Below are 25329 nucleotides of genomic sequence, written 5' to 3' on the forward strand. Positions count from 1 at the left end.
GATCAACTGGGGTCTCTGTGTGGCAGCCATCTGATCGCCTGCCCATCATTCTCTTCAGATCAAAGACACCGTCGACATCGAGGAGGATCTCAAGTTTTCGACGAGACGCTGGAGGAAGTCGCACCACAGCGATGCGGGAGGGCCGTGGTTTTTCCTCCCGGTGCAGATCTTAATTAACACCTTACCACCTAAACCCGACACCTAACACTTAATTATTTTTGCTTCTTTTTTTTCTTTTATGATTTTTGTTTACGTTTAAATACCCGGATGGCGAGGAGGATGTCGGAAGATGTGGAGGGGGAGTGAAGTGTGTGTAGCGGGCGGTGGAGTGGTGTTGAACGGGGTGTGGGATTGGAATGGATCGTGATGTAATTGGGACTTGTAAGGTTTGTTGATAGATGTGGATGTGGTTGTGTGTGCGTGGGTTTTTGAGTTTTCTTTGTTGTTTTGAAGAGGATTTTCCATGGTGGTGGCAGATGATGTACAGGACAGACAACGGGGCAGCTATTTTGATCTTGATGTTGATGCGATGTGATGTCGATGCCTATATGCCATGCAATGCAATGCAATGCAATGCGAATCTGTGTGCCCAGTGCCCAGTGCCCAGTGATCAGTGATCAGTGATCAGCGAACAGCGAACAGTGAACACCTCCCCCCTTCCTCATCAATCCATCATCATCAGCTAGCCAGTCAGCCAGTCAGTCCAACAACCAACCAGCCAACCTGGGCTATGTTGGTTAGGATTGGGGTTTAGATTGTGGTTTGGTGGTGGTGGTGGTGGTGGTGGTGGTGGTGGGAGACGAAAGCGCAATGTGCAAGGACCCTTGGGGTTGGGAACTTAAAACTCTTCTCTTCTCTTCTCTTCTCTTCTCTTCTCTTTTTGTTTCTTTTCTTTTCTTTCGAATATAGTATTCTTCTATTTCCCCCCCTCTGATCTCTGATGATGTCGACGTTGATGTTGATGTTTTTTAATAGGAAGTGAGTAAAGGAAAGTAATGAGATGAATAACTACAAGTAACTACATTAAAGAAAGCACGTACGTAACTTACGGCTACGGTACGTAAAATAAATACTATATATATAAATATATATATATATATATGTGTGTGTGTGTGTGTGTGTGTGTGTGAGTGTGTGTCTCTTGTCAGGGTAAAGTAGGGTAAGTAGGGTAGGAGTAGGGAAGGGAGGGGAGCAAGGCCATTCACTCAATTCACTCCACTCACTCACTGCCTGTCAACGCATATGGAAGAAAAATTGTAAAAATGGAACAGACCGAGTCCCAAGGACTGAGAGAGAATAATATATAAACATGGTCGCAACCTCATTTCGCGCATAGATTGGGGGAGGGCAAGGGAAAGGGAAAGGGGGTTGTTGTTGTTGTTGTTGTTGTTGTTGTTGTTGTTGTTGTTGTTGTTGTTGTTGTTGGTGTTGTTAGCTGCGCTATAGGGGCCTATTATAAGCCTATACTAGTTAGTAGTTAATAAATAGTTCATAGTCCTGCGGTAAATCTCATCCAGCATTCAACATTCAACGCATCAACGCATCAACGCAAACAGTCCTCTGAACCGGGAGCCCGGAATCGCCGATCATCGTGCTCATTTCCCCTCGCCCCTTGGTATTAGGAGAACTGAGTAGAATGGATGGGGAATGGGGGGTTCTTCGGCAAAGATCATGTCTTGATTCCAAGAAAGCAAAATGGGATATGCGCGAGGTATCCGCCGTCGGGGTCAACGGAGTCAGTCGAGTCAGTCGAGTCAGTCGAGTCAGTCGGAGTCGGAGCCGGAGTTGGAGTCGGAGTTGGCTCCTGGAGCGTGGTCTCGCGTCCCTGGTGCAATATGATATTCCAATATTCCAGTATAGACTGGATATATAATAGGGGTGAGGGGGGTATATTGTGCCTTGCCTTTGTCTCTAGCAATAGAGGAGAGGGAGATGCAGGGTGATTAACAAACGTGACACAGCAACCTGCTGTGGAAAACTTTCAGTTTGAACCCTGGCTGATGAAGGAAATTCGAACTTGGCGTTGCATCCTGGGACTCAGCAGCAGATAGAATTCTTAAGAAGTGATAAAATTTAATGGGAAACCCCCCTTTCTTCCCTTCCACGTTGGCAAGAGAAAAAAAGGGGGAAATGGACAGGGACAGCTTGAAACTAGAAGGCAACCGAAGGCGTTTGTTACTTTTATTAAGTGTATTATTTTCTTTAGTAAAAGGATCAATCATCATGGCTCGCCGAAGTTTTCCGGGCTGAAAAAAAGAAGAGGCGAGGGAGAAATGAAGAAATCATACAGCAATATAATAAATCAAATGACATACAAATGAAGCAAACAAATACACACACACACACAAACAAGCAAAAAAAAGAAGAAGAAAAAGTGAATAAAAACAAACCAGTCCGTGTAAACACCCAGGTCTAATTTGATATTTCGTGATAAAAATAGGAAAAGAAGAAAAAAATGCGGAAAACAGTTTTAAAAGTTTGTGTCGTTACATTAAGGATTGTGGATTGCTGGCATATCAGGACATGAGTCACATACACTAGGTCAAATCGATGGATTGAAGCCCATACCAATTGGCATGCTTATTGCTCTTAGTTGAAATGACTCGGATCCGTTAGGAGACATGGGGCTCGCAGCGTTTGCGCCTACATTCTCCACGAATGCATGCTTCGAGTATCTGTCGGACGTAGCGACCTGTTCCCCAGCTTTGTCGTCGGAGTCCAACGGGTTCTGGCCATGATGAGAGTCCATTTGCATGTGATTATTATTGTCTGTACCCATGTTGTGGTGGTTGTTGTTGTTCTCAGGAAAGTCTTGCATCCAGTCGATGTGATCAAGGCTGAATCTGCTGCTGTTGTCGTTTGACATGCTCGAAATTGTGGGGTCAATGCCATTAACGACATCTTCGCTGGCATAGTAGTTCGCACCTGTATCATCGAAATTTATCAATGCGTCGAGGTCGTTCTGGTTGATGTCTGCATCGTGGGCAAGATTCATGAATTCTGCAAGGTACGAATCACTATCCTCAGCACCGTTGACATGGGCTTCGTCCGAGAAAAAATCCGGGGGGATGTTGTTAATGCTTCCGTTTTCACTTCCCACGGATTGGGGTGGAGTTGAAGTGTAAAAAGTATCCGGTTTTTTCTCCACCTGTGCGAAGTGAACATTGGGCGTAACTGAGGGATATGTGAAGTCCGGAATTTTATCCGTCATGCTGTCTGGAGGCGGGGTCAAGGTATCGACATGTCCGGTTGAGAAACGAATTGCGCCTGGTTGAACCGGTCGCCCTTGAGGAACCTGAGTAGTAACTTGAATACCAGCTTTCCGAATGGCAGCCTCAAGGAAGGAAGTTGCGAAGTCTGCAGAGGCGTAAATTTCTCTCAGTCTTTGCAAGATCTGCATACACTGATAAAAGCGATGCAAACTGGCGGATCGAACATTGAGGTCATTAGATTTGATATCAAGGAGGTGGATGATGACGGCAGGGAGCAGAACGGTGACTCCAGAGGTTGGGAGGTAACGTGTCAGGTCCATCGTATGCAAGCGTTGGGCAATATCTGTGATTTCAATTGCAGCAGAGCGGACTTTGCTGCGGGACAGATCTTGAAGCCCAGTTTCAACCGTTGGGAATGGCGTAGGTGGAAGAACTTGTGGACGATGTAATGCACTAGAGGTTGTGAGGTATATCATCCTCAGCAATGCCCGATGGATATGAAGGACTTCTTCCCCATTAGCAAAGCTGGGTGATGAAGAGCGTCGATACTGAGCCGCTTCCGGGAGATCAGCCAGCCAGGCCTCCAGTTCCTGATCACATTTTCGGACTTCACATGTTTCCGATGTAGCCTTTTTTGGGACCAACATCATTGTAGTCTCTGTCGTGCCTCCAAACTTGTGTCCAAGAATAGAATATTGCGCGCGAAGGACATGACTTATGCAAAGACATAGTTTGGATTTCTCCACGAACATGGATGCAAGCTGTCGTTGCTGATCAATGTTATGGACCAATTCACAATCTCCAACAATTTGTAGAGCTTCCGCGGAGAGAGGCTGGATATCAAAATCGTCTAACGTGAGCATAGGAACATTGCAGTCTTCGTCTTTGATCCGTGTGGGTCGTCGCATCCCAAGGGCGATAAGTCGGTCACGGGTGTAGATACTCCACCAAACACGTTTCCAAAGTTTCTGGCGTCGAGAGTCCATACAGGAGGTAGATGGATCTCGATGGAGGCCGATGGTATGTCCAAGGGATAAGCTCACACCCATCCAATGCCAAGTATCTTTCTGGTCATCCGGCATTTCATACCAGTGAGTCATCAGCAAAAGGGATTGGACCAAGGAGATCCGATCAGCTTCATAATCGAAATCATATAAAAGCTAGAAGTTGAAAGATAGGTTAGTGAGAAACCCAGACAACAAAACAAATATAATTCTCCATACCCTAGCCCGTTGAAAGAAAGCTTTCCTGGCCTCCTTTCTTGATTCGTATCCTGCCTCTATCAGGTGCTTCATAGAAATGAAGGCCGTCCCAGCAAACATAGTTGCTTGAAACAGAAGAAGGCTCATGCGAAGAGAACCATCATTCCGCGCCATGGTCCGTAAAAAATCATCCAATTCTAACAACGGCATGTACGGATGGACGAATTGCAGGTAGCTTTTCATAAGTTCCTTGCGAAGTCCCTGACTCGGAATTGTCAAAGCACCCTTAGCTTCAAGGTACGCAATATCGTCAGACTGAAACTTCGCCGGAAGAGGACGAATAAAGTTGGGCAGCCAGCCTTTAGCTTGCTGGGAGGTTTTTGGGGAAATGGGGCCTGCAAAATCAACATCAAGTAATTGTTGAACAGCAGAGGTCATATTGCGCAAGGATTGAGCAACTGGACGGGCCGAAATGCTTGACATTCTGCGCTGTCGATGTTCATGCTTGATCCGGCTGCCTTGAGTTTGATCTATCAAAAACATTAATAAAATGGTAAGGTCATATCTAGGAAGGTTATAAAAGACGAACATAGCAGGTGCGGAACGTGGTGGCCGTGGTCGAAATCAGCCGAGAGTTGGTTTGGGGACAACGGAGCTAGCGGATCAGGAATGGGTGCGCTGATATGATCATCATTATTGGTGTTGAAGGCAAATGCGGAATCATCTGGTGTGTTGGCGGATTGTACTTGTGACGGCTTTGAAGCACTTCCCTCAGTTCGGGATTTCCTGAGAGCCGATCTCTATAAGCTTTCATTCAAGTTATATACAGAGGTTATGCTCTTGGGCAAGCAAACTGACTTTCTGCGCTTGCTCTCGGTGACGACGCATTTAACTTCGTCCAATCTGCAATTGGTACACGGAGAACCATTTTCTACCACATCACATCGGACCTTGCGCGCCCTGCAACAGCAGCAAGCCTTCGATGCTCGCCGTTTTATCGCGCGTGATGTCGTCTGAATGCCTGCAGCCGCGGCTTTCCGCTTATTCTGCCGCTGGGGTTCCACTGCCTCAATAGAGACCATCGCGAGGAACTTTGCAAAATGTACAATAGGCAGAGTAGTATGCAGGAGATGGTAACTTTTCAAAAGCTAGCAGTCGGCCTCCAAAATCAACTCATTTATGAAGGAAAAATCTGAAAGCAAAAAGGAACCGCGAATGTGAATAGGATATGATATGATCCAATATAACGCTCTCCAAAAACCCAAAACGCGAAAGGTGGAGAGTTCCTAACTAACGCAAATTGGATTTGTAAGGGAGAAGATGCCAAAATACACGAAAAGGGGAGAGGTCGGGAGGGGAATGAGCTCTTATGTAGGCCAGTGCATTCCGGTGCAAAGCTTGCTCGTTCTCCAAGCTGAATCCACAATCCACAGCTCTTTGCCATTTTCGCCTTCCCCATATCAGATATGGGACTTGCGGGCTTCATTCCATGCGCAGTGGATCTGTGGAGAACCTTCCAAGGTTGTTCTGGGGTTGTGGCGGGGCGCCAAAACCACGAGCTCCTGGAACAATTGACGACTGCTCAAGCTCGCAAACGGAGTCACGAAATGACGAAACAGCGCGCCTTTTTGGGCACTCCTCGACGCTAGACTGGGTTGACAATGGGACTAAGAATTTCCCAGAATTCCTGCAACAGGAGAGAAAAGGAGTTGAACCACCAATCACCAAGTCCAGGCAGAGTCAACCCCACATGAACCGCCGAGAGCCCGCCTCCGAGTACGCAGCAAGTCCGCTTACTGTAACTGGTTAGTGGTTAGTTTCGCCGCGTAGTTGGCAGAGAAAAGAATTTTCCTGCCAAGATCTTGCATGTCTTTTTGCCGAAGTTCTGGTCCGGCATCTCAAGGATGCGTTCTCATGATCTAAAAGTTCACATTACCTGGGAAGGCTCAAGCGATGGCCAACCATGACTGGCTCTGACATGAACTAGTAATAATGTCCAAATGTGCGACTTACAGTATATGAGCTTTTAAGTAATGTAAAAACCGTTTGAGTTTGCGCCCAATATTCTATTTTTTATCATTTCCATGCCTCAGAATTGCGCTCGAGTGATGAAATGCCGAGAGCCGGACCGTTTGCGCCAACTTACGCATTGGGCAGCCGATGATGATATGAATTTCCCATTCATGTTTAAAGTGGCAACGTTCATATTTTGATCATTGATTTTGCCCGCCGGTTTGCCATCCAATAAACTTTGGTGGAAATCGATAACTCCTAGTAATGTTCGCAGGAAATTGCCAAGCTGGGAAACTTGCCTCGGGCTGCGACTGATGGTGTTCGGTGTTCGGTGCCCTTCCAAGGTTACGGGTCAGGGACAACTGTTCAACCTTGGTTCCCCGGACATAAAGAACTAAGTTTTCAGTGGGCCATGCATTCTTAATTATGTGTTGCTAGTTCTCAGCATACAGTTTTCTTGCCCTGCGCGAATATCAGATCGGGATGTCTCTTCTTCCAAGAGGGTGAATTTAACCGCAAATCATTTATCATTCCTCATGCGCGCTACTGTTTGCTCAATCATTGTAATTTCATAGAGAGTTGAGGATAGCAGGACTGCTTGACATTGATGATTATTTTCGACATATAAAGTTGTTTTGCTGTCGCAGCTCCTTGTCATAGAACCACATTTCGAGTTTATGGCGGTCAGGTGGCCAGATTGTGGAACGAAACAAGTTGTTGTGCAACCTTGGCTCAGGAAATCCCAGCCCTGGCCCTACACGTGCGAGTTTGAACTTTCGAGATCGAGATGTTGGTTTGCTCAACCTACACAAAGTTTGAATCGAGGTGCTTTCCATCCAGCCCGGGGTTCGAACCACTGGACTAAAGGCCGAGGTTGCTCGTTTGGCTTTCACAACGTGAATTGGGGCGGATATCACTTTATCGACAGACATCCCCAGCAATGGACTTGGAAGGATTTTTCCGAGACGTTCATCCAGACCCCATTGATCCGAGCCATCACGCTCAGCGACGGAGGTTTTTTGGCTAGCCTGTTGTGGAGATCCATCGCTGCCACGCGACTGGCTTTCGATTACGAGGGGCGAACCCGATGAAGAAAGCGGGGAGAGGCAACACTGTAGGCGCACGAAGAATGACAAACAACAACACTCGCAACTAATAATATTAGCGGCATGCCCTAGGTATGCAGGGCTCGGTGGCAGCTGTCATTCTCCTCACCTTCAAGAACGCCCTCTCTGCTGAAAGGTTAGATAGAAGTTCTGCGCATGTTGAGCGAGTTGCCCACCTGGGCAGTGCCTGGAGTCCCCCGTGATCTGTATACCCTAATTGCCCATTCTCGAAGTAGCTAGCCCCGTAGAGACTGCCCAAGCAACAGCCATCGAGGAAGGCCTCTCACCAACTGCTTCAGCGTGCTGTGGAGGGAGTTCGAGGGAATTTTCTCCACCAGGCTAAGATTGGTTACATGCCTCCCTTGTGCTGTCTAATGCCCCAGCCACGCGATCCTTATGGAGCATTGACCCAGTATTCGTGAAGTTTAAAATAGCTCCTGTGTCTTTGACCACTAAGTCTTTGGACAGGGCCACCTTATTTTCCGGTGAATTATTTACGGTCACTATTTTATTTCTTTCATCCCGCTCAAAGTTCAAGCTGTTGACAAAATTTGGTAGAACTCGGTAACGAAGGAAAAATTCTGACTTTTTCTAGAATTGCGGAGTTCATTCGATCTCGTGGAAGCGTACCTAGCCATATTTTATCTGTTGGAACCCTTTTCTCCAATTTTCTTTTGCAAAAAGCCCCTCCCGCGTGCGTGGCGCATTCCACTCGTCCAAAATAGTCAAGAACTTCTGAGCCATCCCCCCAGAAATGAGACGCTGGCCTTCATGTCATCAACATTATTATCATTCTTAGCTAAAGCCCACCCCAAAACCGTGGAGAACTTCGCAAAACGTGCTCCGCAATTGTCCGGAAATAGTCCGTTCCGCAAGCCGCGGTATTCGCCGCAAGGGCACCCTGAATGCGCTAGCACTCTGGGGTTTGCAAGTTATGATTTGCTCAGGTGTCCGTAGACAATGGAAAAGAAGCAGCTCTCTAAAATAGCCTCATTTATTTGGGTACGCCGGGGTAGGGCAGGATTGTAGCGGAAAAAAAAAAAAAAAAAAGGCCAGATTCTGACAACTCCCCTCCGCATTGACGGATTTATCGCCCTGTGTCAACCAAGAACGGCATGCCGCTGATCTAGACTCCATGCTCCTCAACCCCTATTTTATACGAGTGCTAAACAATCGAGCTTCCTCTATTGGAAATGTGCACGATTGGGATTCCCTAGCGGCTAGTCCAAGGGAATGTAGGTTGGTGAGCAACGAAGCCTATATTTACGCTCACAGCTATTTTTATTATATTTTCCTTACATACATATTACCCATCGGAAGGATAAAAACTCGTACCATTTCCTCCGGACTGGAGCAGACGTCTATTGATTCGCCAGCGATTCTCGATAAACGTTGGATCAGGAGAACGGTAGATGAACTATTGCCCAAGAGAAGGATACAACAATAACTGTCATGATAGTGAACATTGAGGGGAACGATGCGGGGGAACTAGCGGATGGATTGCGGAGACAGTCGGGGATAGCAACAGTTCTGTTGGGGAATTTCTCGGCCGAGGTGCTCTGAGCAAACTGTTCCCCGATATCGCTTTTTGCTTTCTGGGCGGTCCTTTTTTTTTTTTTTTCCAACTTGTTTGCCCTCCCTTTAGCTGGCCTATTATGGATGCTGACAAGCATGTTTCGCTCATAATTGCTGATTTATAATATATAAGACGACGAAACTAGATATCTAGCTGTCGATTAGGCAGATGTTGCCTGGGACAATGAAATGAGCAGTCAATCTATGGCTGAGCAACCACTGGCCACTGATGACAGTTACATCGCAGAATCTTCAGAATATTCTGCCACCACCCACTTCTACAACTACCTTTCCCGGTAAGGAGTGGGTTAGGCCATTGTATGGCATTACTGCGTGATACAAAATATCAACCATTGTTGAATGCGGGCTGCTCAATATATTGGGCCATGAGTGTGGCCCGAATTTGATAATCCTATTCACTACGTATAGATCCTGATTTCAGATTACCCTACAATGGCATGGAGCTCATGACACCCTCCCCCAAAAATAACCCATCAACTCATCTTTCCACACACCGTGTCAACTAGAAAGACTCAGGACCGAGGGACTCTAGCGCATTGTTCTTGAGGGCAAAGCGTCTGCCGTGACAGCAAGCCGTTGTCCTGCGTTGATTGTCTTTGGCATCAGGATATTGATGGGGGGTTGATGATTGAGTTGGTCGATGTTAACTTACGCTGTATTTTAAGGGGTTGGTTAGGGTTAGGGTTAGGTTAGGGTCAGGTAAATGGCCCCATTCCCGGCCGGGTATTTCTGCTGCCTAGCCACTCACCTTTCGGAGAGCCAGCGAGTTCCTATTTGACCCTGTCACCTCTTTCATCAATATATGGAAGCCTGACTAAAATGGCCAAAATATGTGGTTGTTGACTTGCATGACGCTGGCGTCTTTGGGCACGATTCGATAGGCGTGCGAAGCAGAATGTATACAAGCCAGGCAGCAAAATTAACAGTAAAAAGCAACAATTCAGCGATTAAATATTCAGTCATCTGCCCGAGGCAGCACTTCCCCAGTGTACCTGCTGAAGAGTATCTTGTTTCAACATATCATCTATCTCGTCCATTCATCGCACTACAAAAACAAAAATGAAAATCGCCATAATAGGCGCAGGCATTGGCGGTTGCGCCGCCTATCTTTCCTTGAAAAAGCGTCTCCCAAAGCCATTATCTCCATCCCAGGATCACGAGTATACCATCTATGAAGCCTACGCTACACCCCGGGACTTTGAATCGCCGCATTCGCTGGGCGAAACCCATTCTGCCTCCCTTGTTGTGGGTGGAGGTCTTGGTGTAGGCCCCAATGGGCTAAGGGTACTCCGACGACTGGATGAGGAACTTTTCCACGACGTTGTGCGGGCCGGTTACCCCTATGCCGCAATGAAGTTTATGAACTCCTATGGCTTCACGATGATGCGGATGTCTAGTCGCTGCGGTTCTGATCCGGAGATTAATTCTGTTTCCATGAGCAGACATGCGATCTGGAGGACTCTACGGAGTCGCATTCCGGATGGAGTTATTGTGACTAAACGTGTCGCGGAGGTCGTATCAAATACGAATGGACCAAATACAATCAAATTCGCGGATGGGAGCGCAGACGTGGAGGCGGATCTTGTAATTGGCGCGGATGGCTTGAGGAGCGTGGCGAAGAAGGCCCTCTTTCCTGGCGAAACTCAGGATCCGTACCCTCCACATTACCAGTTGAGTTTTTAGGCCTCCCCACATCTAACATCCATCTAATATTCTTTTTCCATAGGGGAATTGTTGGTATTGGTGGCTTTGTGCCCCTGGCCGATGTCAGGCCAGATGTCGAAGCAGGCACCATGACTATTGTGTTTGGAGGGAACGGTTTCTTTGGCTATGCTCCCTCAGACACCAGTCCTGAAGCTCCTAACCGACACATACCGCAAGGAGTGATGCCTCCTGGAAAGACCGTTATGTGGTGGTCCACATACGAGATTGACGAATGCCCCAACCCCAAGACCATCGATAAAGAAGCCGTGAAGCAAGACCTGCAGAAGCGGCATGGTAACTGGCGAAACCCCGTAATCCAGAAGATTATCAGCAGTGTCAATGTCGAAACGATGTATCCTGTATGGACGACCCCTGACTTGCCAACATGGGAGCGTGACGGGGTTGTGTTGATTGGAGATGCGGCGCACACATTGCCCCCAACTTCTGGACAGGGAACGTCGCAGGCGCTGGAGGATGTAGAGTGTTTCACGATGTTCCTGGCCCATTATTTGAGGAAAGCATACGATGGCAAATCTCCAGAGGAGCCAGCGGCGATAACGGAAGCGGAGACGGGCGCGATTTCGCAGACTTCGAAAAAGTACATGGAAATCCGCCAGCCGCGGGTTAAGGATATTCTCACGAAGTCGAAAAGAATGGAGAATAAGAAGAGAAACTTGAACATCTTTGAGGAATGGCTGTTGTACCTCGTGTTTTTTATCATGGGTGAGCTCTCATCATATCAGCCGGCTTTCAAACACGACAAAATTTGGCTAACACCCCATCCTGCGATGACAGGCCGCCTGCCAACGCTACCTTGGATAAGAAATCCATTTGCCTATGACATCGCGGAAGAAGTGAGTCATGTCATTAAGTTAGAGAAACAAAAGGAGCCGAAAAAGGACTCGAAGTAAGACCAAATCAAACTGCTCTCGTGGATCAGCAACACAACCATAACCCATGCATCTTGTTGGTCTTCTCTGATCCGTTCGCCTTTGCTCCTCCATAATATCTTGTTCTTAATTTATATTATGCCCCCTCGAGATTTTAAATTCTCATTTGCTATTGGATAATACTTCCCTTGACAATAATCCATGTTTTTTCCTGTCTCAGCGTAGTCATAAGTTATTTGTCAGATAAATTGAACTCTCTATCCTAACAATGTAAATAACATCCCCAATAGGCTAATCTACTCTCACACAAAGAGCACCTATAAAAGAAAAAAAAAAAAAACATAAAATGTTGAAGCGTCTCTAATAGACATAATTTTGTCGGGTATTCAGTTACAGACCCATAGAAAACCTCCAACCACCAAAACCCTTCATAACAAAATATCTATCACATCACAAAATGAAGAATGAAATAGGAATTGATGAAGAGAAAGGAAAATGGAACGGGCATGGGCCATAACATATCTTCTTTGATATTCACATAAACAGGGCAAATAAAACGACATCACAAAATCAATCACCATTTCTCGTTAAAACAAAGGAAATCATGAACCATAAACATAAACATAAAGAACTAATAAAATATGAAAACGAAAAGAAAAGAAAAGAAAAGAAAAGAATATGCCAATTACATCCCTCCATGATCTTCCAATCCAAGCAACACGACTTTGGATAAAAATGTTCAAAGAGCACCTGCACCTCTCCCCATCCTCTCAATCGAGCTCATAATCCCACTCCTCCCCGCCCCAGCCGCAGGAATACCTCCGGCTTTCCCACTCCCACTGTTTCCCCTCGAATGATGAGGAGGCGGCATTCCAAATCTAGGAACCCTTGGCGTTGGACCTCCAGATGGCTGTGCAGCTGCAGCCATGTTACGTGGCCGAATGGCAGATGAGGAAGATGAAGGAGCTTGGATACGGCCTATATTACTAGTACTGGGGCCAGAGTAATTCTCATTTCCTGGTTTTTGGATTGAATTTTCGACGCTGCTATCCGATCGTGTGGTGGGTGGTTCGTCTTTGGAAAGCGAACGCTGATGTGACATGGGTGGTTCGGGAAGTTTTCGTCCCGGCCGCTGCTGTTGCAGTTGTTGCAGTAGTTCATCCTGTTCGTTTTGGACCATTTGGTCTTCCTCGGCTTGTTCCTCATCTTGGTGATGGTGTTGCTGCTGGTGTTGATATTGCTGGATTGCAAGCCACTCATCAACAGCCGCAACGAGTTCCCCCTTTTCTGCACGTTCCTGCTTCAGTTCAGATCGAAGGGTTTCACAATCACCCTTAATGGATATGATCTCTTGCTCTAGTCCTTTAACACGAGCTTCAAGAACCCGCTTCTCTGCTTCCAGAGATTCGGTCTCTCGAATAAATGTAGCCTCTCCGCAGAACCCCTCTTCCGCACCAGAATTGTTAGAATCCTTTTCTGCCCTCAAGCGTTCATTCTCCTCCAATGCTTCCTTCAGTTTCCTTTCTGTTTCTCTAACGCGTTTCTCCCATCGTGCTTCATAACTCTTTTTGAGAGCCGCAACTTTAGTCTCATGCTTTCCTTTATAAAGTGCATGCAATTCCCGAGCAACCTTCTCGACAGCATCTTGGACTTCTTTCGCAGTTTCTTCGGCAGATTTCCTATCATCCTCGCTAGGAGGGGAATTTGCTGCATTTCTTGCGGCAGAAAGCTGGCTCTCCAGTTCCACAACTCTACCTTCCAATTTCTCCTTGCACTTTTCCCCTTCCTCAATTTTCCTATTCAGCCTCTCACGTTCACGCTCGGCATCAACAATTTCATCCCTGACGCCCCGTAACACTGTTTCCATCTCTTTACCCCTTCTATCCCATTCTTGCTGTTCGGCTTCTCTCCGAGCCGATTCATTTCTCAGCTCCTCTGATACTTCGCCGACCCTTCGTTCCGCATCCGAAACTGATTCTTTCAAACATTTAACTTCAGCATCTCTTCCACTAAGTGTTGCCTTTAGTGATGATATTTCCGAAAGGAACGAAGACTTCAACGATTCTAACTCTCTAGGAGTAATACTAGGAATAGAGCGAGGAGTAGGAGCAGGGGGAATATCTAAGTCCAGTAAGGAGAATTTGGACGGGGAGCGCAGTCCGGAAGCTGTTGATTTTGCTGGGGAAAATCGAAACTGTCGACGAGATGGAGAATGGTACCCGCCCTGTGCTGCGTATGAGGCGCGGGAAAACGCATGGATCTGGTTTGTAATTTCGGTATAACTCATATGGCTGTCACGACGAGGGTAATTTCGGCCAGGTGTCTGTGTACCTCCATCTTGCTCCGAAAAAATACCTCTCCTCTTGATTGTATTAGGAGTTTCAGCCATGTCGTCCGGACATCTAGCGACGCGAACATTTTTATGGGGACTCACGGAGCATTCTCTCATCCTCTTCATTGGTGAGTCTCGTCTCAGTTGATCAAAAGTAGTCATGTCGATATTGGGGATAGCGGAGAAAGTGCTCAGGCGTGTATCGTCCTGATCATACGAGGTGTAACGATCGCTCCCACCATCATTGTCCACCATCGCCACATTATCGGCCAAGCCACCTTGGTAGATAGTGCTCATGCTTTCGTTATTTGTCTCCTGTGTTGTGATGTTGGATAGCTCACCGTAGTTAGTCCGGTTGCACTGGCGGTCGAACATACTAGTGTCGGTTTCTGTCTCGTGTGACTCTTGATTAGCACCCTCAATAGGCGGATGTGTATCGTCATCGCCACCAACTATATCCTCCTTAATGGCAGGAAGCTCGGCATCTCCATGTAAATCCTCTTCCTTCGCTTCTTCAACACTATGCATGAGCTCCCGACTATCCAATTTCTCTTCTTGCAGTTCATCCATACGAAAGTTACCAGATTCCGCTGTTCGAAAGAGATGCGTGGATTCACTAAAAACGGTTGGTTGAAATGGCGAGCTTAGAGCGCTGTCGTTCCTGGCACTGGAAAGCATATCCCCACCACGACCACCCAATTCTAAACGGGCGGGAGAATCATCGTATACCGAAGGGAACCTATTTTCATCATTGTAAAGTGGGCTTTTCATTGGTGTAGTGCTGTCGGCATTTTCGATCGTTGTGGGTTTAACAGTTGGGGAGCCTTGCATTCGCGGGGTACTTGCGCCGGGAGAAAACAGAGGGCGAGAATTTCGTTTTGAAGGCGTCAGGATGGATAGAGGGCTGTCCATTGTTTCCGCCATATCTTGGGAGCAAATCTTCGAGGGCCAGTCTGCACCTCGTGTGGATATTTTTCGTTTTTTGCTTGCTCGAACCTAGCGTCGTCAGTAAAGTTGACTTGAGCGAAGGCATTGGAAGGCAAATATTACAAAAACCGAGTTCCTCTTAAACTCTAAATTGTATATGATTGTTCCACGGGTTCAATGAGGCAGGGAAACTGTGTGGTTGTTTCGCGTGATCCAGCCAAAAAGTTGACGGTGATAAGATATTTCGTGGAGCGTATTCGGTGGTGGTTGCTGTGGCAGTTGTGCTGGAGAGCAATGAAGTAAACAAAGCTAAACTACTTATGATCTAGCACGATTTTTATGGGTTTGGGAACGTGAAAAATCCACAAAATATCGAAATGGTAATGTATGGATGCCTATAACTTACTCCTCAATCAAGCTACCTTTATGGTAGACCATAATTAACCCTTGGTGGGATACCTTGAAGGACTGGTATAAATTGCAAAATGGTTATAAAATATGATCACGCGTCAAAATCTATTTATCGGTGCTCGCAGCATCCACCCAGTTGTTAGAATTAAATTGCAAGTTATATCGATGAGATATGTAGTTAACTATTGAAATAAAATCATATTATTTCTGTTTCAAAATTTACTCCAGAGCGATGATGCAAAAGTTAGGGTTTTGTCTGGCAAATGGGGAGTATCAAATCAAGCTGTAAGAATGGAAAGGACAAGGATGAAAAAATATATATACTACATATAATCGTTACCGTAAAATATTCATTAACACTCTCTTTAAGAACACTAATAACACTAGATATCGTTTAATCCATCACCTGCAAGTGGTAGTTAGCGCCGCCGGTGAAAGATAAATAATCCTATCACTCTCTGTGTTATAGTGTGGAAAGACATGTTAATGGTAAATCAACGAAAAGGTGTTGTGAGAGAGAGAATATATGGGGTAGAGGGAAGTATAATTAAGACAAAGGGACGTTCCCGCTAAGTGTTATCATGTACAGTAACATGGATAACTTCTGGGATTAATGGTACCTCCTCTTCCCCTTGATGAGGATGGTGAAGAAAGACAGATGGCGCCGTAACCGACACCGCCGTGTGTTTTTTCCCATGCATGAAGTATAGCTGAAAAGCTCCCACAATAGCAACGATTGCACTACCCCACCATGCGAGGCCAGTGAACTCGATTCGCGAGCCAATGCTGTAAAGATACCCGGCTATCGGTGGGGCGATTGTTCGACACGCTGCACCAGCGGAAGCGGCGAGGCCGTTGATTTTACCTATTACGGAATGTGATGGGCAGGCTTGTTTGATGAGGATTAACAGGACTGGATAGGCCAGGATGGAGAAGAAGTTGCGGATAGTCAAGCAGGTGTAGATCCCAGGGAAGAGCAATTTTTGCGGGAGAGATGTCAGGAAGGGGACGATGAAGTATGCGATTGGATGCAAAACGGTGACGAGCGCGAAGACGTTCCAAACCCCAAGCCATTCTGCTAGGAGTGGAAAGACTATGGCTTGGATTAGAAGCGCGATTACACCATTAACAGCCATGATCATTCCGACTGTTTGGACTGAAAGACCTAGGCCGCCGGGGATCTTCAGAACATATTTCCCGAGTATGGAGGCTGTTCCGGTTCTATCATCTTGGAGGAATATCGGGAGTAGATGATCGTAAGTCATGGAATGATAGGTGAATATCGCCAATGCAATCACAAGCATGGTTACGCGGTACGTGAAAACTTTTGTTTTTTTGGCGGCAGAACATTCGTATGACTTGCCGTCCGGTTTAACATCCCATTCTTCGTCCTGGTGCATGTCGACGTCATTAAAGGTCCCGTATGACTTTACTCGTAGATCAGCTGAGGCGTGAGCAGTAGAGCCTGCCGTAGCAACTGCACTCAGCGGTGCCCCAAATTCGTCAAAATCGTGGGGATGCTGGACAGCAGCGGCGCCCCTTAGTAGGTCAGGATGAGTTCCTTCCAAGAACATATACCCTGCAATGATACTCATAAGCTGCAGAAAAGCGCAAATAACATTGGGAAGAAGATAAGGGAATTTCCCAAAAATCCCAGAACGCGAGAATACTTCCGGGAAGGAGTCGACGGGTCTTGCGAAGCAGCCTCCAATAGCTACAATGATGGTCAATCAGTATTTAAACATCCAAGCCCAAGAAGAAATCGGATTATTGGTGTATAAAACCTACCAGGACCGATAATAGTACCAAATAGACCAGACAAATGGCATAACAGCATAAGCACGGGCTGTGGGAGAACACAGTTAGCCGTAGGAGCACATATTTCAAGAGTGAATACACTTGAAATAAAATAAATGACAGAAAAATCTTACGTTCATGTTCTGGCCTCTTTACCAATTCCCCTACCATCGTCTGGATAACGCCCATATTCCCATTCAGAATGCCACCGAGGACCCTCCCAAATAGTGCTACCCAGAAACTAGTGGAAACCCGACAATAAGCAGGGAAAGCGTGGTACCTACGCAACCGAAGAGCAGGATTGGCTTGCGGCCAACTCTATCAGAGAGGCCACCCCAGAACATTCCTGTCAAGCTCTCCGACAGAGAAAAAGCAGAAATAAGAATCCCCGCGTAAAATGAGGCATTGCTCGGGAGGCCTATGCCAAAGTCTCTAACCATAATCCACGAGTAAGGGAAAATGGAGGTTAAGGCGATGGGCTCGGCCAGGCGGCATAATGCTAGGACAAAAGTGTCAGTGCGCACGATGGAAAACAACAAAAGTGATGAACCCCACACAAGGATGGGAGCTACACTTACCCAGGATAAAGAGTTGAATTGTAGGAAAGGCTGCATCGGGGGAATCGTGCTGAATCACAGCGGGTGTAGTGGTAGTATTTGCCGCGTCGTTGGCGGAGATGGAGGCGTTTGGTCACGCCTGACGCGTTAATTTCATATTCTTGAGGGATTAACTTGATCCTTACGGCTACCCGTTCCACACGAATCCAGCACTCTTGTCTAACTTCAAATTCCGGTTAATCCTTGCGATGGGAAGAGGGGGAACACATCGGGGTCTCGCTCTGAAGTTCTCTTTTTAATGTCTGGAGTTGGGCCTCAGGTCCCCAATACTTCGAGCACGATAGAATGCGGGAGCAAGAGGGTGTGGAGCGATTTTTGTTGACCACAAAATAAACTCAGCGTGAAGCAATCTGTCACAGGGTTCTTTTAAGCTTTCTTTGGTCCGTACCAAAGTTGCCAGTCGATCGACACAAGGTCAAGTACCAGGTACCTGTCAAGCATGGTCCATTAGCCCGCATATCCATATCGCGAGAGAGTACTTGAAGTACTGGTACTTTGAAAGTTAGCCAATGGTTTAACGAAGGTTCTGGTCAACGCCACCGAAAAATTTTCGAGTTTGACGAAAAATGGTAATACATAGAGTTGCGATAAACTACGGAGTAGGAATTGAATTAATTGAACACCTATTGTTTCAGCCTATGGTGGTGTGGGTATTGAAAGTCTTCCGGACACAGCACAATATCACCTTTGTCCCCAACCAAGAACGATGTCCAAACCAGGTTCTCGAGTGAAATCTTGAGGGCTTGGGGTTTTACCAGGAAAGCCGATTCAATAAAAACTGACTAAAAAAGCGAGTAAAATATCCGTACTGAAATTCCTGGTCATTTCTCAAGAAGTAAAACCCTAACCGTTTGCTAGATAGGTATACGATGTAATGGGTTTCCAAAACACGACACAAAAAAAAAAAAATTAAAAACCCTGAAGAAATAAAATTTCATATTGAAAAAAGCCAACCTAACATGGTATTCCAAAACCAAAAATTCCAATATAAATCGCGTATATGGCTTGTTTTCAGCCATTTATTGAGCTTGACTCGGAACTGGGAGATACGATCTTCGCTCTTTTACGGCCTGCCAAATGGGAATAACAAGTTAGCACCCGCTCGAGTAAAGGAAACGTCTTTCTTTGCGCTTAGTATTCTCAGAGAAAGGGGGGAACACCTACCAATACCCATTTCTCTACCCACGGCTGTATTGCTGCCCATACCAATAGTCCCGCCGTTGCTATAATGAAAATGAAAACGACAGCTTTGTCCTTGTTGGAGTCGCGCTCTAAAGAAACTAGTCAGGGCCATCGCCGCTTTTGCAGAGATCGACGTATGTCGTATCCAAAGTAAGAAGATTGCGATAAGCTTATTCCCCCGGAGGAGTTTAAACTTGTGACCACGAGCAGGATGAAAACATTCGCAGCACTTACGGAAGCAAGACGCGACAACATCCTCCTCCTTCGCCCCTTTACACTTGGGAAGCCCATACTCTAGGCAAAATCGGCGATTGCAATCGTTACAGTTTAGTGCCCTGTATTTCTTATCGCCCTTCTCTAGATCATTTTTGTTGCCTTCAGAATCCTGGTCATCTCGAGGCAGGAAAAACGATCTGACAGACGCTGGGGAGATAGCTTCCGCTTTGGGGAGTCCAAGTTGGATGATTGTGCTGTTGGAGAAACAGGTACATTTGCAGAATGAAGTATGCGCTATTTGCTCAGAGGTGGTAGAGTTAGCAAGTTAGCATTGAAGAACAGTCGATGGAAGAGGTAAAAGAGCCAAGACAGGGAGTTACATACTGGATGCAGAAACAAGAGAAGTGAGAGGCACAGTAAAAAGCCAAAGAATAAGGAATGTACTTCGTGGTATCATGACGGCGATGTATGTTCATGTTATATCAATCAGTTGATGTGATGTTACCAGAGCCTGGTGGCTTGGCGATTCATCATGTGATATGCCGTGGGCTCTCGGCAGTCGTCCCTTAGCCGATCCCGACTTCGGGATTGATCCCCACGGTTCTACCTAAGGTTCGCAAGTAGGTCAGGGAATTGTAGTTTATAGGAGATAGGAGCAAAGCCGGCATGACGTGTAAGAAATATAATAATAAACAGGTGAAAAGCATTCAATTCTATTTTCTCGATGGGAAATGCTAGTGCGAATAGCCTGTGTATACTCTGCGCATGTGGACTCCTCGCCAAAAAAATGCCAACAGTAAGCATAGAAATAACAAGTCATATGTATGGGGAAATTGAAATTGAGCGGGATGAAACTGAGAATAGAAAAAAGAGTAGAATTATGAACTTGTCGGCCCTGTCCCCTCCATTCATTCTACTTCCCCCTGATCCCTTTCTGCCTGTTCTCCCTCTGCCTCTTCATTTTCGCCGCCTCCCGCCGCCTCCTCTTCCACGCCCGATTATTCTCGCCCCGATTTTCCCAAAACCACTTTGCAAATTCGCTCTCATCCTTTTCCTCTTCCTTATTCTTCTCGGTAGGGGCAGTATCAACAGTCTCGGCTGATTTTGAGGGAGTAGCTGAACCAACTTCAGCTCCATCACTGTTCCCGTATTGATGAATATCAAAATCACCCCAAAATCTACTCTTGTTGGGCGCAGTAGTGTCTGGTGTAGGTGCGCCGCTTCGTACTGTTCTTGACATAAGGTCATGTTTCGTAAAAGGGGTTTGGGGCTCTCCTGCATCGAGGGAGAAGTGATTATGGCCATTCTCCATGGTGGTAATGGCGTGGTCATCTCTTTCTTGTTCAATATCATCATTATCGCCACATCCTTCGCCAAAGAAGCTGAATTGAGTGTTTATTTCTAAGGGTGTTTCCAAATCTTTGGGCCCCCGTCGTTTGGCGGGACGTTTGAAAAGCGCTTCCAGGGGATGAACTTCTGTGGACATTGCCGGTGGCTGGTTCAGGTTGGAGTCTTGGGCTGGGTGACTTACTTTCCTAGTGACGGCTGGGTTCGTGGAGTCTTTGCTGGGAGTTACGAGGATGGATCGTCGGGTAATGGTTTTTAGGGTGTTATTTGGTTGTTTGATTTGTGCGTCACTTTCGCTCTGCACATCTTCTTCATCCCCTGCACCATTTTCTGAAGAGGAAGATGACACCGCTGAGTCGTTTACGCTAGAAGACGAGGGGGACGAGAATGTAGCGCCTGTTTTATCGCTTTCATCTGAATCGCTGTCCTCTTCCTCAGAAGAATTTTCACTTGAAGATCCACTAGAAGTAGTCTCATCATTGTCCGCTTCACCGGAAGTCAGTACCCGCGGGGTAGCTCTGTCCGCTAGGTCCTCCTTACTTTCCCGGAATTTTTTTGACTCCATTGGTGCTTGTTTCACTCTAGGTCTCTTTTCAACAACAGGCTCCTCTTTCACGTTGCCTGCGCCATCCAACCAGCCCTTGCCATCCAAATACTCGCTGGTGAGGCTGGATTCTGAAGGTTTCTCACCAGTTCTGAAAAAACTCGGGATTGTAGTTAAATTCTCAAACTCATGCACAACCACTCCCTTTTTCGGGTGCTTGCTTCTCTTCTTCTCTGACGATTTATTCCTCTCTTTGGTGATATCAGCCCGATTTGGAGGCACTGTAACCCTGAACAGACATTCAGGCTTCTCGATATATTTCGACGGCCGAGACTTGTGCTTTCCTTTTTCATCCGGTTTGCGACTGCGCTTGGCGTGGCCTGCGGGCTCTGTCCAACCACGTTTTACATGTCGACCTTGAGGCAATTCAAACCCACCGACAATATTATCTGTACTCTTTCGTTTTTTGGAAGCCTTCTCAATTCTAGACTGAGGCGAGGTGGAGCTGGGAGCTGGGACGGTTTCACTATCTGGCAGCTGGCATTTGGACGGACGCGCTTCGTGAATTTTGAGTTTCTTCCCCTTCAAGATGGTCCCATTCAGCTTCTTCGCTACCTTCTCCGCTTCCATTTTCGACAGGTTGACAAATCCGTAGCTGTTCTCGGGGAAGGTTTGCACAGAGTGGAAGGAAATATCAGTCGCAGCTTCAACTGCCGCTAAACGGAGGATAGATTGGAGCAACTCTGGCGTTAGCGGAGAGATATGAAGACGAGTCGTACAGGCGCTTGCCATTGCGACTTCATGCCTGTATCTGTGTTGCCGATACCACTGCCGCCGCTGTGTTCTTTTGGCAATTACTTCGTGTTGAAGCTGTGGATAGCCTAATGAAATAATGAAATAAATAAGACGCCTTGTATTGTAACTTACGCCTTGGCATCCGCTGTTCTGGCGGTGGGTATTAAATTACCCAATCGGGACTCCAGGCAGCGGCAGAATAACCAGGTTGAGGCAAGCACCAAACTTCTCAGCCATGAACCACTTCCAACATTGACATGCTCACCACTAGCACCGCCGAGTTATCCGGAGTGTCTGGGTGCGACAACGCTGGAGTTTCCATCGTGTGTGTTTCCTAAATTGCTGCGGTTGATGCAGCTCTCCTCATTGCTGTCACTGTGTGTCTGTGCAGTGTTGCCGGGTTCGCCGTTGTCGCAAGCTCAGCCGTATCTCACATTCCGGTGCAGGCAAAGCTAGAGCTCGTCTCATGACCTAAGCCCAACCCGTATCACGTCTCCCCGAGCTTATCATGTCTTCTTTCACATTCCCTTGTTAATGCTGAAGAATTTGTCGTTCACATGGCCGGATTTTTATTCTTAATGTTCCAGCCATCGACGGGTCTGATTACCCCTCCAGTCACCCATTTCTAGGTTCCCGGTCGACAACGTGAGCTATCTCTCAGTGAAAGGCCATTACACTGCCCACTCAGCCTGATTGGATACGTCCTGTCGAAGCCGCATCCTCTGCTTCAACTTACTCTAAATACCATCTTCATTGTTCCGCTATGGGAAATACTGCTACCAAAGAGGCAAGGCCCCCGGCGGGAACATCCGGGCGAAATGGTCATGGACGGGGTCCATCCGGTGGTGCTGTTGCGCTCGGAGGCCTTGGCCGTTTTCATAATCAACCGGAGAGTTCACAACCTGGGGTTTCATCGAGGCATTTTCGTGGGAGTCGACCGGATCTTTCCTTTCTAGGGATCGGACCAGCGGTCGATAGAGACTCTTTCGTTGAACGAAAGGAAACAAAACAGGAGAGGGATGCTAGGCGACTAGCAAGAGAACGTGCCGCAAGGATTAAGGAACGAGAACGGAGCATGAAGGAGGAGCACGTGGATGGTGGCTATTTGGTGACACAAGGAGTTTATACTGGTGTTGAGGATTTTAATAAGGCAGTTGTGCGTCAATTAATGGTATGTGTTTTATTGGCAACATTTTGCGTCCTGTTTGGTCCGTTTAAATATATATATATTTACAGCTTTATCCTTCCGACTAACTTTCCATGTAGATTGAGCGAAGGCTTGCCCCATTCTGGAAGGGTTTAGAGGAGTTTTCGGACTCATGGACGGAGCACCAACTTATGGCTGCCGCTAGAGGGCTTCTGATTCCTGCTCCTGACGAAATACCCCCTGAATTAGAATATAAACTCACTCCACCTCGGCTACCAGAGGATCAAGACTTACCCGACCAAAATCTTAACAACTTGACAGTTCCCATCACATCCAGGTCTCAGTCGTACAATTCCGATCTATCTTCCACTACCCATCCAGTATCTCCTTCCATTTCCCTTCAACCTCAGCTTTCCCCTGGCGTTTCTGGTTCGCCAGGTGCACATCTTTTTCGTGGACGGGCTAAAACTTTAGCATCCCTGACTGCATCGTCTAAACATAGTTCACCAGGCGAAATGTCCCCTCGAGAGCTACAGCTACCCAAGGATCCGTTTGTTAACGGGCAACCTATTGAGGCGTACCTCTACAAAAACCCAATTGAATGTCCGATATGCTTCCTTTACTATCCCCCATATCTCAATAGAACCAGATGCTGTGATCAATGGATCTGCTCGGAATGCTTTGTTCAAATCAAACGCGCCGATCCGCACCTCCCTGAACACGAACAACGGGATCCAAACTCACCATCCCCTGACCGACCAGACGGACAACTGATCTCCGAGCCAGCAGGCTGTCCTTTTTGCGTACAGCCGGATTTTGGTGTTTCCTATACACCGCCCCCTTTCCGACGGGGTCTTAGCTATATCCCCAGCAACAGCTTGGACAAGACTCTCCTCTCTCCAGCGTCTTCCACATCATCCCTCGTGTCTGGGAATGCTAATAGTCATTCGATAACCACTCGACGCCGCGCCACTTCTCTATCTGCAAATTCTCCAGCTGTTATTATGACCGACAAAATTCGGCCCGATTGGGCTCACAAACTCCAAACAGCACGGGCACAAGCTGCTAGGAGATCCGCTGCTGCAACTGCGTTGCATGCAGCTGCGTATATTAATGCAATGAATAATCCCATTGAAACTAGAGGTATGGGAAGCAGCAGTAGACGTATGTTGCGACGAACAACTGGTCATGGGTCGGATAATTCAACTAACCAAGCCGGCTCTGTTGCTCTCTTGGCGGAGCGACGAGCCATTGCTGCAGATCGTGAAAATGATTCCCCTGCGGAAAGCACGTCAAATTTAGCGCCTGCACGTGCAAGCTCCAGACGAAATCGGATGGACGAACTTGAAGAGATGATGATGATGGAAGCCATAAGACTGAGCCTCGCCTCTGAAGAAGAAAGGCGCAAAAAGGAAGAGAAAGAAGCCAAAAAAGAGGCCAAACGGCGAGAGAGGGAAGCTAAAAGAGCAGAAAAATTAGCGAGGAAAAACGGCCTTTACAGCAATAACCCTAGCTCGGTGGCTCTGGACGCTACTGGAAGTAACACAGCTGTCAGAACTGGCCGTGAGCTTTCGCCCCCTGTTTCTGTTCTTGAACCATCGAGCGACAAAGGAAAGGCTGTTGATCGTCCGGGGTCCTTATCTGAACCTCCACATACCGACACCCAATTACCCGGTCTCCCAAAGCTAAGCTTAAAGACTTCTGATGATGACCTTTCTTCCATCTTCGCCCCTTCATCAGCTGCAGCAGCAAAGCGATCGCATCTCCGACATATTTCGAGCTCCTCGTCCTCCAATTCATCATTGGTGGGATCTGCATGTGGGGAACTCATAGGCTCTGGCAGCACACCCAATTTTAACTCGGCCATTGAGCCCGTATTGAATTTCAGGAGCCTCGATGCCGTGATTGACGACGAAAATACAAATGGCAGCCGTCACGAACATCTTGAGGGAGCGACAAAATTGAAAAAGACCCAGCAGCCATCCAATGACAATGCAATTTCCCCTCGCCCTAATCGAGATCTAGGACTGGGAGTAGAGCCGGGAAGCGTCCAGCAGGCCACTGTGCCTCCACAAGGAGATTCAAGCATTAATAAGGACGAAAATGACGTTCGCGACAAAGAGTTGCAGTCGCATACTGCGGAAACCATGCATGGGGGCAATACGAACTTGGAGACGGTTGGCTAGACAGTCCTCATATTTAAGTCTGAAGGTAGATGTTTTGACGATAATTTCTTGTCTCTCATTCTTTCTGGTCTCTGCTCTTTGCAAACCTCCTCACCCGCATCCCCA

General features: G+C 47.0%; 7 protein-coding genes across 7 annotated transcripts; 2 read left to right on the top strand and 5 right to left on the bottom strand.

Annotated features, from left to right (window-relative positions):
- Nucleotides 1-968: 968 nt before the first annotated feature.
- HCAG_08162 (conserved hypothetical protein) lies at nt 969-4852 on the bottom strand (the record flags this gene model as incomplete). The annotated part of the gene is made up of 6 exons (XM_001537003.1): nt 969-1018; nt 1050-1072; nt 1228-1461; nt 2391-2412; nt 2569-4372; nt 4436-4852. 6 exons carry the CDS (start codon nt 4850-4852, stop codon nt 969-971), a joined length of 2550 nt encoding a protein of 849 aa, XP_001537053.1.
- A 1207-nt stretch (nt 4853-6059) lies between these two features.
- HCAG_08163 (predicted protein) lies at nt 6060-6620 on the bottom strand (the record flags this gene model as incomplete). Its single annotated transcript, XM_001537004.1, has 3 exons — nt 6060-6210; nt 6351-6397; nt 6561-6620. The coding sequence occupies 3 exons, from the start codon at nt 6618-6620 to the stop codon at nt 6060-6062; spliced, it is 258 nt and encodes an 85-aa protein (XP_001537054.1).
- A 3568-nt stretch (nt 6621-10188) lies between these two features.
- On the top strand, nt 10189-11744 carry HCAG_08164 (predicted protein; the record flags this gene model as incomplete). Its single annotated transcript, XM_001537005.1, has 4 exons — nt 10189-10392; nt 10435-10781; nt 10856-11556; nt 11629-11744. 4 exons carry the CDS (start codon nt 10189-10191, stop codon nt 11742-11744), a joined length of 1368 nt encoding a protein of 455 aa, XP_001537055.1.
- A 718-nt stretch (nt 11745-12462) lies between these two features.
- Nucleotides 12463-14967, bottom strand: HCAG_08165 (predicted protein; the record flags this gene model as incomplete). The annotated part of the gene is made up of 1 exon (XM_001537006.1): nt 12463-14967. One exon carries the CDS (start codon nt 14965-14967, stop codon nt 12463-12465), a length of 2505 nt encoding a protein of 834 aa, XP_001537056.1.
- Nucleotides 14968-15962: 995 nt separating this feature from the next.
- Nucleotides 15963-17330, bottom strand: HCAG_08166 (conserved hypothetical protein; the record flags this gene model as incomplete). Its single annotated transcript, XM_001537007.1, has 3 exons — nt 15963-17107; nt 17182-17239; nt 17325-17330. 3 exons carry the CDS (start codon nt 17328-17330, stop codon nt 15963-15965), a joined length of 1209 nt encoding a protein of 402 aa, XP_001537057.1.
- Nucleotides 17331-20118: 2788 nt separating this feature from the next.
- Nucleotides 20119-21888, bottom strand: HCAG_08167 (predicted protein; the record flags this gene model as incomplete). Its single annotated transcript, XM_001537008.1, has 2 exons — nt 20119-21812; nt 21876-21888. The coding sequence occupies 2 exons, from the start codon at nt 21886-21888 to the stop codon at nt 20119-20121; spliced, it is 1707 nt and encodes a 568-aa protein (XP_001537058.1).
- Nucleotides 21889-22654: 766 nt separating this feature from the next.
- HCAG_08168 (predicted protein) lies at nt 22655-25224 on the top strand (the record flags this gene model as incomplete). The annotated part of the gene is made up of 3 exons (XM_001537009.1): nt 22655-23062; nt 23158-23467; nt 23549-25224. 3 exons carry the CDS (start codon nt 22655-22657, stop codon nt 25222-25224), a joined length of 2394 nt encoding a protein of 797 aa, XP_001537059.1.
- Between the last annotated feature and the right edge of the window lie 105 nt (nt 25225-25329).

This window comes from Histoplasma capsulatum, genomic scaffold, assembly GCF_000149585.1.
Source record: "Histoplasma capsulatum NAm1 scaffold_10 genomic scaffold, whole genome shotgun sequence".
NCBI classification, from domain to species: domain Eukaryota; kingdom Fungi; phylum Ascomycota; class Eurotiomycetes; order Onygenales; family Ajellomycetaceae; genus Histoplasma; species Histoplasma mississippiense.